General features: G+C 33.6%; 1 protein-coding gene across 1 annotated transcript; it reads right to left on the bottom strand.

Annotated features, from left to right (window-relative positions):
- Positions 1-4,495: 4,495 nt before the first annotated feature.
- Positions 4,496-14,728, bottom strand: LOC114163091 (F-box/LRR-repeat protein At5g63520). Its single transcript, XM_028047169.1, has 10 exons — positions 14,403-14,728; positions 14,203-14,310; positions 14,031-14,123; positions 13,821-13,955; positions 13,169-13,270; positions 13,024-13,063; positions 12,410-12,568; positions 6,569-6,744; positions 6,194-6,312; positions 4,496-5,180 (listed from the first exon to the last, which is right to left on the bottom strand). Exons 1-10 carry the CDS (start codon positions 14,634-14,636, stop codon positions 4,739-4,741), a joined length of 1,608 nt encoding a protein of 535 aa, XP_027902970.1. The 5' UTR covers positions 14,637-14,728; the 3' UTR covers positions 4,496-4,738.
- Between the last annotated feature and the right edge of the window lie 2,525 nt (positions 14,729-17,253).

Below are 17,253 nucleotides of genomic sequence, written 5' to 3'. Positions count from 1 at the left end.
AATGTGGGAGTAAAATAAAGCTACACAATTTCCTTTAGAAGGAATAACGCACAAACGCACTTTGGAAGGAAAAACACCAAAATCTGAAACGAACATTGAAAGAGAGAAACCAACCGAGCTTTGATTACCATATGATGAAGGATCGTCTTGGATTTGGGGTGAAAATTCGTCTGGAACAAAAATGGGTATGAACCTTAAAACGAAAAAGGTGAAAAAAGGGAAGACGTCGATTTGGGGGTTTTCGGAACGGGAGGAAATCACGCCACTTGGAGAAGGTTCCAAGATAAGTGAGGAAGATCCGCCACTTTGAATCGGAGATTCAAAGATAAGGATCGGTGATTCTGAGGAGAACCTCGAGACTTGAGAGAAAACTCAAATTTTCAAATAATTCAAAATCTGAATACGAAAGTTTGTCACAAGGGCTTATATACTATGGGCCGAAACACCAAAGGCCCAACACAACTAAAGGTCCGATAAAGCCCAAACAAAAACATTACAAAAATTATAAAAAAGTTCATGTTCTAAAATCTGAAGCTAATCCGAGATCTCTTTTAAGGTCTTGGACATGATTCCATCAATTGCTCTGAAATCTTTGTGACCATCCTGAACCACGCCTCCATCAGTTGCTGTAGCCATATTTTGTAAATTTTTCATACACAATATATGGTCAATTTTTCCATCAAAAATATTGTCTGTCAAATAGTTTTAAAATAGTTCATTCTTTTCATGTGCTTTTTAGAACGAAATTGTACTTTCAGTGTATAATATATTGAACAGAAAAGTAGGAATTGTAGTCTTTTGCATCAAAGAAACCACTCATTTACCTGCAAAACAACAAATGGAAGTATGACTTTCCATTTGGGTATATATTCTGACAAATGATGGTGTTCATTATTTATGATTCTACATTGTAGTGCAATAACGTTCAAATTTAATAAACAAAACAATTAAATATTCATATCATAAAAATTTCAAAATAAGAATACATAAGCATTCTTTAAAAAAAAGAAATGAAAATGTCATAGTCAACAAATACTACTGGAAAATGTACACAAAAGTAAATTCTTCCAATTTTCTACTCAGAAAACATTATTGTATATCTTTGATATTGACATTGTATCAAGCACCATTGTGTTATGGATGAAAGTAATCGTGAAGAAGCAAAAATTACCAGAATGATTGATGAAGGATTGACCCCAACCAAGGATGAAGGCACATGCTTAAGAAGACTAAGCATGTTTAGAAAGGAAGTTCACTAATCCTTCATCCCTTTTCATTTGTGTTTATTATTTTTGATTCCCAAAGTTGACTTAGTTGAATCAACTTTAGTTGACTTGTTGACCTTTGACTAGGTTTGACTTATTGACTATAGTTGACTTGACTTAAGCCAACATGCTAATCTATGTTTATTTGCTTTGTAGGTTAATTAGGAGTAAGAAAGCAATGCTAGGTGGCGCATGGTGATTGGGGAGCATAAATGATGTGGAAGAGAGAGTAAAGCAAAGGCATAAAGCATAAAGCATAAAGTAAAAGGCATGAAGCAAGTGTACCTATGTACCTTTGGTCTTCTTTGTTTTTAGCACTCTTTGGCCACTTTTTGGAGACATATGAGACACATTCTTTGTCTCCTTTTGTGCTAGAACGAAATTAGCCTTGCACACACCATAGCTAGCTCTTTTGTCTCTCATTTTTTGTAACCTTATTTGACCTAGTTTCTAGAAGCTAGGGTTAGGTTTTTGTAAAGACATCCTTAGGTATCTTTTATTTGCTTAGAGGCCCCTAAACTCTTCTATATAAGGGGTGCTCCTAGACATGTAAAAGGGTTGAACATTTTGAAGTAAAAACACTCTTGTGTCTCAACCATTTGTGAGAGTTTCCTCCCTTGGGAGTGAAACTTTTAAGCCTTATCTTGCATAGCAAGTGGCGGCACACATCCACTCATCTTCAAGGTTGCCATGGCTTCTAGCCTAGCCTTGTAGTGGCGTGCTTCTCACATTTTTACCATTTCTTTCCTTTCCATTTTATGTTTTCTTCTTCCTTTAATTGTTCTTGGTTTTCTATGGTTTATGTGCTTTCCATTTCCTTTTTGTTTTGAATCAATCCATTATCTTCTTCTCTTGAGTTTTGTGAAAGGAACCTTCACATCTAGATAGCTTGCTATCTTAATGTCCAGTGGGGATTTCACTTAGCTTTCTTAATCAACTCACACCATATTCAATAATCTTAAAAAGGAACAAGATAATCCTTCATCAATGATGATTCCTACTGAAAAGTTGGACAATAAGACTAACAATTATATATCTCAATATTATTTGTGGTATCTCATCATATATACTTTTATAACATTGTGATATTTGTTCTTCAGAGAAAAAAACACAAATATGAACAAAAACAATAAATCATTGACATCTTTATTTTTTAACAAAGTCCTAAATTTTTTCACCAAATCTAAATGTAGAAGAAGACATTGAAACATAATCTAATATAGTTCTACTTAGTTGGACATTTGAAATATAATTTAATCTAACATGATCCTTGGTTTTTTAAATTATTTATACACTATTCATGTTCTTTGTGAATGATGAATGATCCATGTTTGATATTTATGCAAGAGTCTTTATTTTTTATGAAACTGATTTGATTATGTAATCTATATAACTAATTTTACCCAGTGGGATAAGGTTTTATTATTAGTGTTATCCTTTCTAGGTTTTGGTGTGTAGAATCAACCCAAATGTTATGATTCCTCGATTCATCGAATTCAGATTATGGAATCAAGGCAGAAAGACTTTCAGATAATTCAACCAACAGATTATCACAATTGATCTTACATTAATCATTATTGAATTCATCTTTACTATTATACCCCAATTATAATTGTTTTTTAACATTTCTGATCCAACAAATGGTATGGACTTGCTATAATCCAGTCTTGGATTGAACAATTTCAACTAAATGGTTCAACATAATTTTTATAACAATGATCCCATAATTCAATTTTTCATAATAAAATATTATTATATTTTATATTCTTCGTTCGATATTTATACATGTATAATTGTATATACCCTTATCAAGAATGAATACAAAGAAATGATCAAGGATACTAATTTTAAATGATGGTAAAAATGCCATGAGTACAACTACAAATCATGACAAATCCCTGCCTGACAATGTCTAACAGAGAAACACCTCATAATTGTTTTGTTTTTTTATTTGTTTTTAACATAATCAAAATAATTAAAATAAATACACTAATACTTTTACATATGTCATGATCAATATTTGTGCTTCAAAATATTTAAATAAAATTATTTACATTTCGGTCTAACAGATAAAAGTTTAGTAAAAGATTAAATTTACATTAGGTTAGGATTTGAAAAATACATTAGTAGTTATTTTTTTATGACTTCATATGTATATTTTTTGCATAAAATAAATCTTTATAAAATTTAGAATTCTTATCTTATTTCCGTATCTTTCTTGAAAAACTTAATTTTTCTTATATTAGGATTTCTAAAAATAATTAGATTAAATATGTTTTTTGTTTCTTAACTTTTAATAAAAATTGAAATTAATTTTTTTTAAAAACTTTAGTCCAATTTAGTCTTCCAACTTTAGATGTATGTGAATTTAGTCATTTAAACCAAATTTTGTTAAATTTATTTTACGTTTCAAATGAGTTTCATAATATTTTTTTAACTAACATTGAAACAGAGATGTGTCAAACCGTGTTAACAACTCAAATGCTACTAAGAAAAATATTTGAAATGTCAAATAAATTTAACAAAATTTGATTAAAATGACTAAATTCAAATATTTCTAAAATTTGAAGACTTTTAAACTAAAGTTTTGAAAATGAACTAATTCTAATTTTCACCGAAAGTTATAGAACCAAAACATATTTAACTCAAAAAATTCAATTATGTTGCTTTTTGGACATAACTAAAATCTAAAAGTAATAAATTATTGTTTTAAAAGTCTTATGGTTTACGATATTCTTTTAGAAATTCAATTCGAACTTCTACACTGGTATATTTATTCCTTTAATATTTTATCAGTTATATTTATTTGTATTCATGTTTTATTTTTTTGTTATATTTAAATTTTACTGTTATTACATTTTAAAAAACAAGTTCGTTTAGGAAAATTTCCAATATATTTTTATTCATAATATACATGTGGACCAATGCTTATAAATTCTTCAAAAAAATACCAAGATCGAAGGTGGATAGAAAAACTTTAGTATTTCTAATTACTTTGAAAAAAAATTATCAAATAGTATTTAAATATAATCAAAATATTAAAGTTCTATGTTTAAATATTATGTTATTACACAATTTTCTTACCTTTTAATATTATTGTTATTTATAATAACAAAAAAATATACATTTTTTAAATAGTCCAGTGCATTGGACGGGTACAAAAACTAGTATATATAATATAACTACCACAAGTAGGACGGGCTCCTGAGTAAGATACCAAGATATTTCCATAAACTTCATCACAACACCCAGCAATCTTTAGGTCGCGGTTCCCAGAAGAAACATGACTTCGTTTCATTACATCCTGTCCAGCTTCTAACTTCAAGAACTTGTATTTCAGAAGGTATGGAGAAAGTTTCATAATGCTATTATGATAGATAAAAATAAAAAGTGTATAGTAAAAAAAAAACATAAATTCCATAACCATTACTTAACTAAGAAATTTACACTATGGAAAGAAAATATGAACGTGTCTAGTCTTCCACAGAGGGAGGAGTATAAGACATTGCCAAGTAGACAGTACTGTAGACATGCAGACAACAACTAACGGGGCTTGCTCCTTCACATTGACCAATCACAGTGGTACAGGGGCGCACCATTTCTCCACCACAAAATATTCCAGAAAATGGCACTCCTGGAAAATTCTCCAAGAAAGGGGAGCTATCAACATTGTTACGTCCAAAGAAGGATTCTCCCCGGCCGTAACAAGCAAAAATTAAACCTCCAAAAACATTGGCAGCATTGTCTCCATCACCCTTGAAATTCTTGGAATTTCTTTCCAGTGTAATATTCTTGAGGGCTTCATGGACCTTGGTTAATGAAGTTAAGGCAGTGTTCGGATCTGAAAAGTAGAATTGAAAGAAATCTCCTGTTTTTATGCCGATGCCGTCCACATACAGATACTCTTCATCACCTCTGTCCAAACACAAAAACTTAGCCCTTTTTATTAAGAGGGCAAATAACTGCTACGGAAAACACAAAAACACACACACACATGGCCATGAGCCTCATGATGGCAATGGTGACAATTTCACTAGAGGCTATGGAGAACCTTAGATACGTGTTTTAAAGGCCAAGGATTGCAACTACACCCATAATTTTACGTGAAAGAATGGGAACAAATATAAAAACATCAAATGGCTGTCATAAAAGCTAATAAAGATTCATTTACAATTTCAGCAGAAGCATCTTTCTAATTATTTCTGTCTGGGCACCATTTTTAATATTTAAGTGATTTCAATATTGAAGTAATAAAATAATACCATCTATCGAAACAAAAAATTAGCTTAGACTTATATGTTCAAAAATATTGTCTGCATCCGTATTTCATTCTGGACAGAACTCATGTCATCTAAGATTGTACAAAAAGAATTTAGGCAATCATGGATACATGCATTTGTCTTTTCTCAAAGAATTTGAGCTCAGATTAACAGTTACAATTTAAACACACCATCTTAGTAGAGGGTTTATGCCTAACTCCACCAAACAACTATTAATGAATTAGAAGATTGCTTCTAGTTCCCTATACTCAGTATCCAAGAATTTGAAGTACAATAATAATTACACATTGCCACACCTACAATTGTTTTTCAACATAGCACAAGATTCCAAAAAAATGGGTAAAACAACTTTTTAAGACTTAAAAAAAACAATTTACCAAATTTGTAAATTTAGACTACTATATCTTTTACATGAGTTGGTTATAAGCAACTGTAATTCATCACCCATCATCTAAGCTAGATAAACCAAAATTAATATCAGCAGTTGAAAATGACAGTGGATGGAATAATGGGATTATAAGATATAGCACTAAAAGGTAGATATAGCAAAATTCAGTCCTTTTAAAAAAATCTTCAAACGCATCCAGAGAATGAGAGAAGAATATACATCAATGAGGAAGTAGAACACCAAAGTACTTTAAATCATACCCCACAATTCCATGATATGCAACACAGGTTCTTGGCATTGGCTTCTCTGCTCCCGTGGAGAATTTCCTATGTTTAATTACCCCGATGTACAAATCAGGAGATTCAATATGATTGTCCAGCTGCAACATTTTTTAAGTTAAGAAAATAAAAACCATATATAAGAAGAAATAAATCCCATACTAGAAATCCGTACCTTGCAATTGGATCCAAACAGTCATTTGCAAATTTCTTCACAAGGGTATTTTATTTATTACATGAAATCTAATGGTCATTCTTTAAAACTACGTTTTGACGAGTTCTAAATAATTTTAACATATTTTTTCCTTAGCAAATGAAATTTTAATTTTGCCTAAAGATATGCATAAAATTGCGCACCAAATTATTGATATCAAGTAGAATACTCTGACCATCAAGAAGTTCTTGTTGCCCTTCCCTCCTAGCAGTTAGCCATGTTGCACAATCAGTGGTGTTTGGTCTAACTGAGGCAGCCTTGTATCTGGGACCCACAGTTGAAACACCATCTGACAATGCAACATGAAACCTAATAGTTCCTGCAGTGAAATCAATCCATAGCAAAGGTAAGTAACTTGTAAAAAACAAACTAAGTTAAAAAACTAGTAAATAATGCCATGTGACTGGAAAAATCACAACAGTAAAACAATCCACAAGATAGACTATTATTCAACTTGTTCACACATACAAAGGCAGAACAAAAAAGAGAGGGAAACATGATAAAGAAAAAACAGTGAGGGTGCTTATCCTACGATGCATGGATACTCGAAAATTGCTATATCTGCATCCAATATTGATAATTTGTGTTTTGGACACGATTAGGTAAAAAACTTAATAAAGCTTTAATTCAATAAATTCTTGACTTTGATTCAACTTATTTTGGAGAAATAATCACTTACTTTTTCCAACTTCCTTAGACAAATTTTAAAAGTGACTTCAAATTTAACATTAACAAACATGACAAGTAAATACTAGGGTAATCATCAAGCTCACTAAAACAAGTCAACTGATAGAACTCCACAGTTATATAAGTGATTCTATTTAGTAAATACTGGGGTAAGGCTCATCCAGATGATAAAACTCCTACAAAATGTCTTACAAGAGACTTTCTGCCCTAAACTTCAGAATACCACACACAAAATCTGGTTGTGTTAGACAAGATTGTCAAACTTGAGAGTTTACATAAATTCATGGAAGCTTTGTAAACTCTAATCATAAACTCGTAGGAGTTTACTTCATACAAAAAGACATTAAAATACCTATAAATAATATAATAATTTAATGATGATGCAATAAATATTTTTTATATTTTTTAGTTTCTCATAGTATATATTACTTTTAAATATTTTTCTAATGTTATTACACTTTAATCATTACTCCTCTTGATTATATATCTCATTATTATATTTTACAAGAAAAAAAAGTTAATCTTCAAATTAAGGCCCAATAATCTAAAATATTAAGAGGGCAATTTCTTCCTACACCCCCATAGTTAAAATTCCAATTATACCTCTGTTGTAATTATAGTTCCAGATTGTGTAATCCATGGCTATTCTGAATTGTTAAATCCGTAATGCAAAATTACATTTTAGATTATACAATCTATAATATAAATTACATTCCAGATTGCACAATCCATAGTGTAAATTTACATTCCGGATTGTACAATCCGTAATGCAAATTTATATTCCGGATTGTACAATCCGTAATGCAAGTTTATATTCCAAATTTTATAATCCATAATGTAAATTTAGAAGCCAATATGAAATGCAAATTACATTTCAAATTATATAATCCATAATACAAAATTATATTCCAGATTCTACATTCCATAATGCAAATTTGAAAGACAATTTGTAATGCAAATTGCATTCCAGTTTGTACAATCCATAATGTAAATTGCATTCCAAATTTTACAATCAGTAGTGCACACAAATTGTGGAATCCACAAGTAATAATCCGCATCCCTCGTAAAAAAAAAAATTGACCCCAGGAAGGTGGAGGTAGAGGTGAAAGATGTGGTGGAGGTGGAGGTGGGAAAGTATGGAGGTGCAATGGAGGAGAAGGGAAGGAGATGAGAACAAATTTGACTTTTCACCTTGGTTATAGGGTGCAGTAAAATAATATAGGGGTGCAAGAAGAAATTGCCTAGTAAGAGAGTAGAAAAACACCTAAACCCTAATATGTGAAGTTATTAAATATGTAAACAGCATAAAAAGTATTATCCCACTATTTGAAGTTAGATACATAAATCACACAATGACATTGGACACCATTAAAAAAAATTCTCAGAAATATTATTTATATGAGATTCCTCTTAACAATTTCCTCCACTGCCATTGATCTCCCTCTACCCATTTTTACAGGGCCAAAATCCATGCAAACTACTCTCCCAACCATTTCTTTCAATGACCCTTTTTTTCATGTGTCTCCAAAACACCTTAACAGATTTTTAGTCATCTGTTCTCCTATAGATGTCAAACCAATATCTTTTTACAGACATCCAGTTGTATACATCCATTTTATCATATCATGCCTTTCTTGAATGGCCACACATCCATCTTAACATTCTCCATTTTCATATCACTACCTTTTTCTCTTGCCCCTTTAAGCCCAACAATCAATATTAACCCAAGGAGTATAGCACCTCTTATGTTGTGAGTGATCCTTGTTTGACCAAAGTAGCTATACTCACAACATGATTCCTCACTACTAAGGAGCATAAAATCAGTATTCACTATCATGGATATAGCACATGACAGAACAACCAACTCTAATTGTATTAATAACAGAGGTTCCAGCCAAAATAATGAGATTCAGAACTGGGAATACAATTAACAAAAGCAGAAGAAAAGAAATGATGACGGAATAGTGCAAATTCTCTCCCAGGTCCACAACAAGTCCAGCCTACCTCCTTTCTCCCTACAACCTCCTATTTATCCTTTCTCTCTCTCTGTAACAACCTTTGCACACCACACACCACTAATGCCAAGTCAGCAGTTAGTTAGCCTACCAATTCTCTATCCTTATTCTGACTAAGTGTGATACATTTCTTCTGTCTCTTAACGTACACCATAAACTTAGAGGTCTTGTCAATACTCCCCCCTCAATCCCAACTTGTCCTCAAGGTAAAAAAGTGGGAAACAGCTCCTTGATTGCAGTGATATCCTCCCAAGAATTTTCAAGTCAGGCAATTCCTTCCATTTAATTAGTACTTCTGTTTCCGGTGTCCTTCTTAATGGTGAAAGCTTCAAGCTGACTTGCATCTCCCAATCTTCACCAAAAATATAGGGGAAGTGGTTGACCCATCACAGTTGCAGCAACTGCTTTCTGCATTGCATAGCATAACGGATGCACTGTTGTTCCTTCAGATAACTGCAACTTATTAGCAACTGAAACCACCTTCTCGATAATTGTTTATGTCCAAAGTTTTCAGTTTGTATGGTTGTATCTTCAAAAAAATCCGCATCCCCAACCCAACCTCCCTCCAATGCTTCATGCTACATTGGGCTTTTTCTAGTTCGGATAAGAAGCAAACAAGGGTTGATGATGTCAATGGAGGCCTAAATTGAAGCCCAATTTAAAGAAGAAATTCTTGGCCAGAATCCTTAAATGCTAGTAAAGCATGGCAAATGAGGCATGAAAAGCATATCAAGCATGGAAGGCACCTTCCTTAGATTCAGCCACTCAAATTTTCCCTCGTTTTTTTTTTCTTTAATATTTTACCACACTTATGTAGGTTCTAGGTACCTCATTTGAATGTATTTAGAAGAACATTTAGGTGTCATCAGGATTGTAATTTGTAGAACTCATCGGTTGGAAATATCCATCAGCCTCACATGTAAGATTACTTTTGAGTTTATTGAAATTTGAGAATTGAGAGGAAACTCTTTTGTGAGTGATGATTCTTCATTTAGCTTATCATGAAGAAGATTCATTTGGCGCTCTTCTTCCATCAACAAGTCTTTCTATCCTTTTCTTTCTTTGTCTTGTTCAGTGTTATCGAAACTCTGTTATGGCGGCGTCATAACGGAAATCGGGGCAGTTTTGCAGCCTGCAGCCTGCAGCCTGCAGCCACAAGAAGGCGGTGGGATGCGGGTTTTTCATGGTGGCTCCTGGTGGTTGCTTTTTGCATGACGAGTGGCAGGCATGGAACGTCAATGACGGAAAAGGCAGGCAGCAGCAGCATGAGGAAGAAAAATGAGCAGCGGTGTGAAGAAGAAAGAAGAAAGAACGGCTGCAGCATGGAGAAGTGGGGTAGTGGAAGAAACCCTAATTGCAGGGCAATTGCACATGTAACATAAGCCTAATTGCAGGGTGTGTTAAAAGCCTAACTTATGTTTTGTTAAGAATTGGGCCAGCCCAATAAAACTTATTTTATCCACCTAATCTTTCTTTTTCTTCAGCCTCTGTACTAAGTACTACTTACCCCCAGTTTGTCGTCGCCCACCATCATCCACCGCCACTCGCCGCTACCGCCGCCCCTCATATTTTTATATTTTCTTTCTAAATTATCTATGTCATATATTATATTTCTTTTAATCCTATATTTCCGTCATAACCCTTTAGGGTTTCCACCATAACTTCATAAAGGATTTGTAGCTTTCTGATATTTTCTATTATCTGATATCGATATCGTTGGCCTTGTTCTTTGTTCTTGTGTAATTGTCTAATATCTTCTCATTTCCGTCAAATGTGTCTTACTGTTAACTTTGTCCAGAAAGTGCTCACGAAACACTTGTCTCTGTCTGACACAATTTAAGAAGGAAGCCCATGAAGTTTCACTATGCCTGAGATAAATATTTCAGCAACTTCTATAGGAGTAAAAGGGGGAGCAATGGCCACAACACGAGAGTATTTGGTTAACCTGAACCACTACCGAGACAGTGTCTACTCCAAAAGCCTTGGGCAACCCCTCAATGCAATTGATGGAGATGTCTGACCAAATCTGAGTCAGAAGAGGTTGCAAAACTCCAACTGTAGGTTCCTCAAGAGAGCATGAACAACCCTGTTCTCCTTCACAGGTTTATACTTAAAATTAAACCAAAACAATTCAAAAACCCATTTTTGCTACTCTTTTTTTATGAGTCTTTGATCTGCTAGAAACCTCAAGTTTTTCTGGTTGCAATGTACTAGGAAACAGCTAGCCAGAAAATAGTCCATCCATTTGTGGTAGTCTAGTACAAATGCCATCAACTCTCACTCATACACTAAATTGATCCTTCACCTAAGCTTTTACTTATCTAATGGGATGCACTTCATGCATAAGTACAGCACCTATGACTTTCCCAGATGCATCAGCTTCAATAAAAAATATTTTCTCAAAGTTTGGGACTGCCAATATTGTCATTGCTTTTCAGGTGCTCAAAAGCCACTTGAGCCATTTTCCTAATTAAAACTATCATTCTTTAATTGTTGAGTGTGAGGCCAAGCAATCTTCCCATAATTTTTATCTCTAGCTGATGTGGGATCTTTAACATATATCACAAAAATGTCTTCCAATGATAAGAACAGACACATATGTGGGTTCACCCTATCTATTTCAACAACTACTTAATCTCATTCAGCTGTAATTGGCTATCTTCTAGCAACTTTTGGACGTTGTGCTCCAACTCAAGACTCCATTGCAGTGCATGTAGAGACCATACAAGTTGCCACAAACAAATGCTATGATATCAATTGATAAGAACCAAAAAAAATATGATACAACAAGCCAACTCTAGTTGTATTAATAATAGCAACTTTAGCCAAAATCAACTAAAATTTTGAAATGGAAATACAATTAGCAATAACAGAAGAAAAGCAATTAGAGAGTGTCCAATTCTCTTCCAAATCCACGACAATTCTAACCTACCTCCCCCTTCCCTACTACCTCCTATTTTTACTTTCTCTCTCCCTCTAACAACTTGTGCACACTGCACACCACTATTTCGAGAGAAAAATAATTGAAATTTGCAGACATATCTAATCAAGCTTGAAGGGAATTTTCACTTGTCTTAAAATTTATTTGATTAACAGTTCATTTTCTCCTGATTAAAGGATATATGTTCGCGAAAGTACAGCAATCATCAACCCTGTGATCCTTCAAGGAATAGAAGAAAATGCATTACTCGTCAATGAAATAGTGCAGTATGCACTGTAGCAGTTATATGAATTATATCATGGATCAGGTGGCAAGGGCTGCCAAAAGATAACCAGACATACCCAAAGACCTGTCTCTGTCCTGAACAAATACCAGAGCAACAGCTTCTACATTTCCTCTTCTACTACAAATGATTCTAGAATCATTCCCACTTTTGTGTACAAAGTCAAAGGAGCCTCTCTCATCACCCACAACGACAGTGTCCATTGGCATAGCATAATCTGAAATAAAAACAAGAATTAATTTTGATAAAAAAAAATAATGAAAATGAAGAGCACAAGCTTGTAGTAAAAGAGTACAAATTAAAATAATGATCTAAATTACATAACACATTTGTAGAATACAGTTTCCGAATCTAAAGTCAAGTATTAAACAACAGTTATGTATCCCATAGACATTCTACAACAAAAATTTTAGAGTAAGCAGGAAGTCATATCTTTAAGTGCACAAAATAAACCCCAAGAAATAATTTCCTTCCTTGCTCTTTTGTCACAGACACACTAAAAGTGAGGAGATAACCCGATAAACTCCATAGTCTACCAAGCAGCAGGCTAATTTTCTCCTACTATTTTCCTCATAAAGTAAAGAGAAAATGAAAATATTAAACAAAAGAGCATATCTACGAAACATAATACATACAGGATTATCAAATTATATGCATATAAGTATCACTCACCCAATTTCTCCAGAACCAATTTCATGTCACTGCTTGCTTCCTATGCAGCCAAATCAGAGTATCAGAAACATATCCAAGAATTAAATAAATAATGAAAAAGATAATAAAATAAAATTAGTAAATATGCGTGCAGCTATAAACTTACTCCAAACAATATGATCCCCACAGGGAACGGGCAACCAGAGGCAATGGCTGAATATTCCTTAATATCCTTAATAAAATTGTCAACCCATGGTGCTTGAAATGACTGTTGGAAAAAATAAATAAAAGAATAAAGCAACCCTCATTTAAATATAACTAATCAGTATAAAGATGCGAAAGGGTGCAACTAAGGAACTGAGGTGAGGCAACATTAGTCACTCATCCTGGTTGAACCATACACTACTGATGCCTTGATGCCTTTCTGGTTCTGAGCTTTAGACAAGCACAACTAAAAACATCTTATTTCAAAATAGGAAAACCAATTACAAACCGATCTAATATGCTAACTGTGATGTTAAAAGAGATCGAATAGTCATAGTGTTAGTCTATGGATTGGGACTCGTCTCTTTAGTAAAGTGTGTAGTTAATAATACGAAAAAGCAATGCAAGACATAAATATTTTACTGCCATGTTCTCTTTATGTTCTTTAACACCTGTCTTCGATAAGCCATCTCTAGCTTCTTGGCATCAACACCTTAAATTGGGTTGTAGAAGCATTCATTTTCACAATGTCTTACTATCTCAATCTCTCTTATAGATTACATATTCATTTTCTGAGAATGCACAAGTCCAAATTCTTAAAGGGATTTTACTACCTTTCTTGGCCGCCGCAACGGCACGGCTTCAACTTTCAATCCCGGCAAGTAGCCAACAGTCAAAACTAAGCCTTCGTTTATAGACTTTGCATATGTTTCCTCACCAAAGCCACTGAAAAGGGCACCCCATTTGACCTACATAAATCACCCTGCGTTTAGTCGAGTTCAGCAAATCTCTACCACAACAGAAAACAAATATCAAAACCCAACCTCTTTAAACTCATCAGTAACAGCATCCCTTCCAATAATACCATTTGCCACGGTAACAATAACGGGAATATTAGATCCCAATGACTGTCTAATCTGTAACATAAGCATTAAGTCAATTGCATAGCAAACACAATAAAAAAAATCAAAAGAGATGAAGGTATTAATTCCTTACAAGCCGCAGAGTCTTGGAAGTGCAGAATCCAGTTCCAGTATTGGCAATAGCAAAATGCGGTCGAATTGGCTCCGACAGAACCCTTTGCACAACCTCATTAACAGCATCCTATACGAAATTGTAGAGCGTTAACCGACGTCATTCCGTAGGTTTATTACCGAACCCTAATTGTGTAAATTGTGAGATAGAAAGAGGGTTACGGGGAGCGAAGGGTTGAGAGAGAGCGCAGAAGAGAGTTTGGGACGAGAGAGGATGCGATTGCAGAGAGAGTTCCATGCTTTGCTGACGCAGGCTGCGGAAGCGAATGGAACAGCAGGAAGCCTCGCTAGAATGTTCTGAAGAAGATCATCATTCAGCATACTCAAGCTGGTGTTCGCATCGCTCGAAGCTTTCATCTTCGTGCTCGATTTTCGCGACGACGATGGCTTCTCCATGGCGGTTCAACACCATCTACGTGAACATCGCAGAAAGTACCGTGAAGAAAATGGCGAAACATTTTTCACATGGGCTACGGATTGGGCCTTGGCCCTCAATAGAAATCTTTTTCTATAGAAATTATCAAATTTATCATATACATGTTAAATGTTAAATGATACACAAAATTGTATTCTGATTAAATTAAATTAATACCTTTATGCTGTCAATTTTCATTAAAAATTCATTTTTCTCCGTCTTGTATTTTAATCTCTCTTTTTTTAATTTTAATACATCTGTGTTGCAGTTTACAGAAAATGAAATACAGATTTATTTTAAAGAAATACAATATAATAGACGGTATATATATATAGATATGGTTGCACTCTTACTACTTTAATCGTTTTACAAAAAATAAAAATAAAAATGGTTATTCAGGACCTTTACATCTGTATACACATGCCTAACAATACATATAAATATGGACACTTTTTGTTCCCAAATTGTACGAGGTCATTGTTAATTAAGAATCCTAAATATACTCGCTATAAGGATCAATAGCCTTTAGGTGACCAAAGATAGAAAGATATTATGAAGAGATCAAACACTTTTTATTTGTGAAATATTGAAGTTTACAGTACTCCGCAGCATTCTAAATGCATTTCCTTCTTAATATATTTAGAATCTACACATAATATATTTCAAGGGAGCACAAAGTGCAAATTTTTTTATCAAACACAAACTTAATTAAAAATTCAGTGGTCTCCTCATTCTTATTTAAATTAAAAAAAATCATCTTCTGTCCTAAAACCCTAATTTTTCACTCCTAACTTTTCTCTTACCCTTTACCACCTCACTCTTTCTCTATGAGCAAAACCCTAATTTTTTTTCTTCACTCTTAACGTCTCAATGTCTTCTTTGTCTCTTTTCTCATCTCTTATCTCTTTACATGAAACCCTAATTTTCATTCTTGGCCCTCACTCTCAACATCACTAAAGAAGAGTTTTGCTATGTTGCGTGCATCATCTACTTTTGTGGCAGGGTATAAAATGAGCCATTTTGCTAAAATGATCCTCCACCATTAAGATAAAATCAAAACCCCTTTGAGTCTTGTGTAGACCAAGGATAAAATCCATGTTAATATATTCTGAAGGGGTTGAAGCAAAATGCAAGGGGGTATATAAACCATGAGGCATAGTCCTAGACTTAGCTTGTAAGCATGCAATGCACCTATGACCATGTCTTTGGATTTCCTATCTCATTTGGGGCGAAAAGAATTTTTCTTCAAGTAAGTTTAGAGTGTTATCAACTCCAAAATGGCCCATGAGTCCCCCTTCATGTGTTTCTTTCACAAGGAGTTTTCTATGAGATCTTTGGGGTATTGATAACTCAACTTTTATACTCTCATATTGAAGCTTATTACATTCCAGCATTTTTGTTTCTTTTATCTTTCAATTTTAGCTTAGATTTTTTAATTTTTAGGAAGTTTTAGGAGTTGCAGCATCACCCAACGCCATATATCCTCACCAAACGCATTGTTGAACCTTGCTTACTGTCTCGATACCACCCAAAGCCATTTTATTGGCACCCAAAACAACAAAACAAATTAGCCCTTATTATGTTATCGCTTGGAATCACCACAATATCGCCCAATGCTACCAAGAAATGCAGGATTTTCATCACTAACCTTTGTTGACTATTTTGCTTGTTACTTTCTCTACATGAGCCTAATGAGTCATTATTTTCCCTTATTCCATTGCCTTTTTGTGCCCATCTTGATGGTTGTTTTGTGCTTAATTGTCTATTGTTAGTGCATTTTCATATTGGGCTTCATTGAGACATTATTGTAAATTTTGATTAATTTGACATTATTTGGTTTAATTTTGATTAATTTCATGTTTGTTTGGAGAGTACCCACTTGAGGATTTCACGTTTTTTTATTTTGTGACCATTAGAGTACCACCCAACTTAGGGCTTTTGTTCTCGTCAATCTGAATTTCGTTTGTTCCTTCTTTCTTTAATCTTATAATGCATTTTTGTTTCTATTTGTGTTATAAGTCTATTTTCATGGATAACTAAACCTTGCAATTAATTTTATGATGAGAATGTAATGAAATCTTGAGATTTTGTGCATGCTTTTCATTGTTTATGTTGCCCTCCATCTTTTTAATTGGTGGTTTATTGTTGAATACGAATTTTGGACATGCTTAATGTTAGGGTTCTTGTTATTACATTGAAACAGACTTGAATCATGCTTAGTGTTACATTTGGAACCTTTGAATGAAAATATTGGTCACTAGGAGACGATACTAGATTAACTCCTAACTTATTATATTTAAATGTTTTATTTGGTTGATTGCAACCTCGATTAGAACCCATTTGATTTGATTTTTTTGCATTGGAATTTAGAATTAAAGGGCTTTAATATGAATGGTAGAACATAATTTGTGGAGCCTTAGTATAGTTGCAGTTCACGTTGGAATATGAAAGTAGTTTGCAAAGGCAAAACTAGTGTAACTCAAAGATGTTTTCTAACTGTTTAGATCATAAGTTTTTCTACATATCTCAAATTGAGTTGATTCTTGTTGTGTTGGATTCTAGACTCAAAGATTGTTAATTTGAGTACTTGAACATATT

The sequence above is a fragment of the Vigna unguiculata genome, chromosome 9, assembly GCF_004118075.2.
Source record: "Vigna unguiculata cultivar IT97K-499-35 chromosome 9, ASM411807v1, whole genome shotgun sequence".
Lineage (NCBI taxonomy): Eukaryota > Viridiplantae > Streptophyta > Magnoliopsida > Fabales > Fabaceae > Vigna > Vigna unguiculata.
Note: the sequence above shows the minus strand (reverse complement) of the source record. Positions and strands in the feature narration are given on the sequence as shown.

Bases quoted from the DNA above. Each gene is read 5' to 3' on its own strand.
- LOC114163091 (XM_028047169.1), bottom strand. From the start codon at position 14,636: ATGGAGAAGCCATCGTCGTCGCGAAAATCGAGCACGAAGATGAAAGCT. The intron at 14,311-14,402 runs GTAACCCTCTTT...AATTTCGTATAG, and splicing joins CTCTCAACCCTTCGCTCCCC to GATGCTGTTAATGAGGTTGT. The intron at 6,313-6,568 runs GTGCGCAATTTT...AAAATGTTGCAG, and splicing joins TACTTGATATCAATAATTTG to CTGGACAATCATATTGAATC.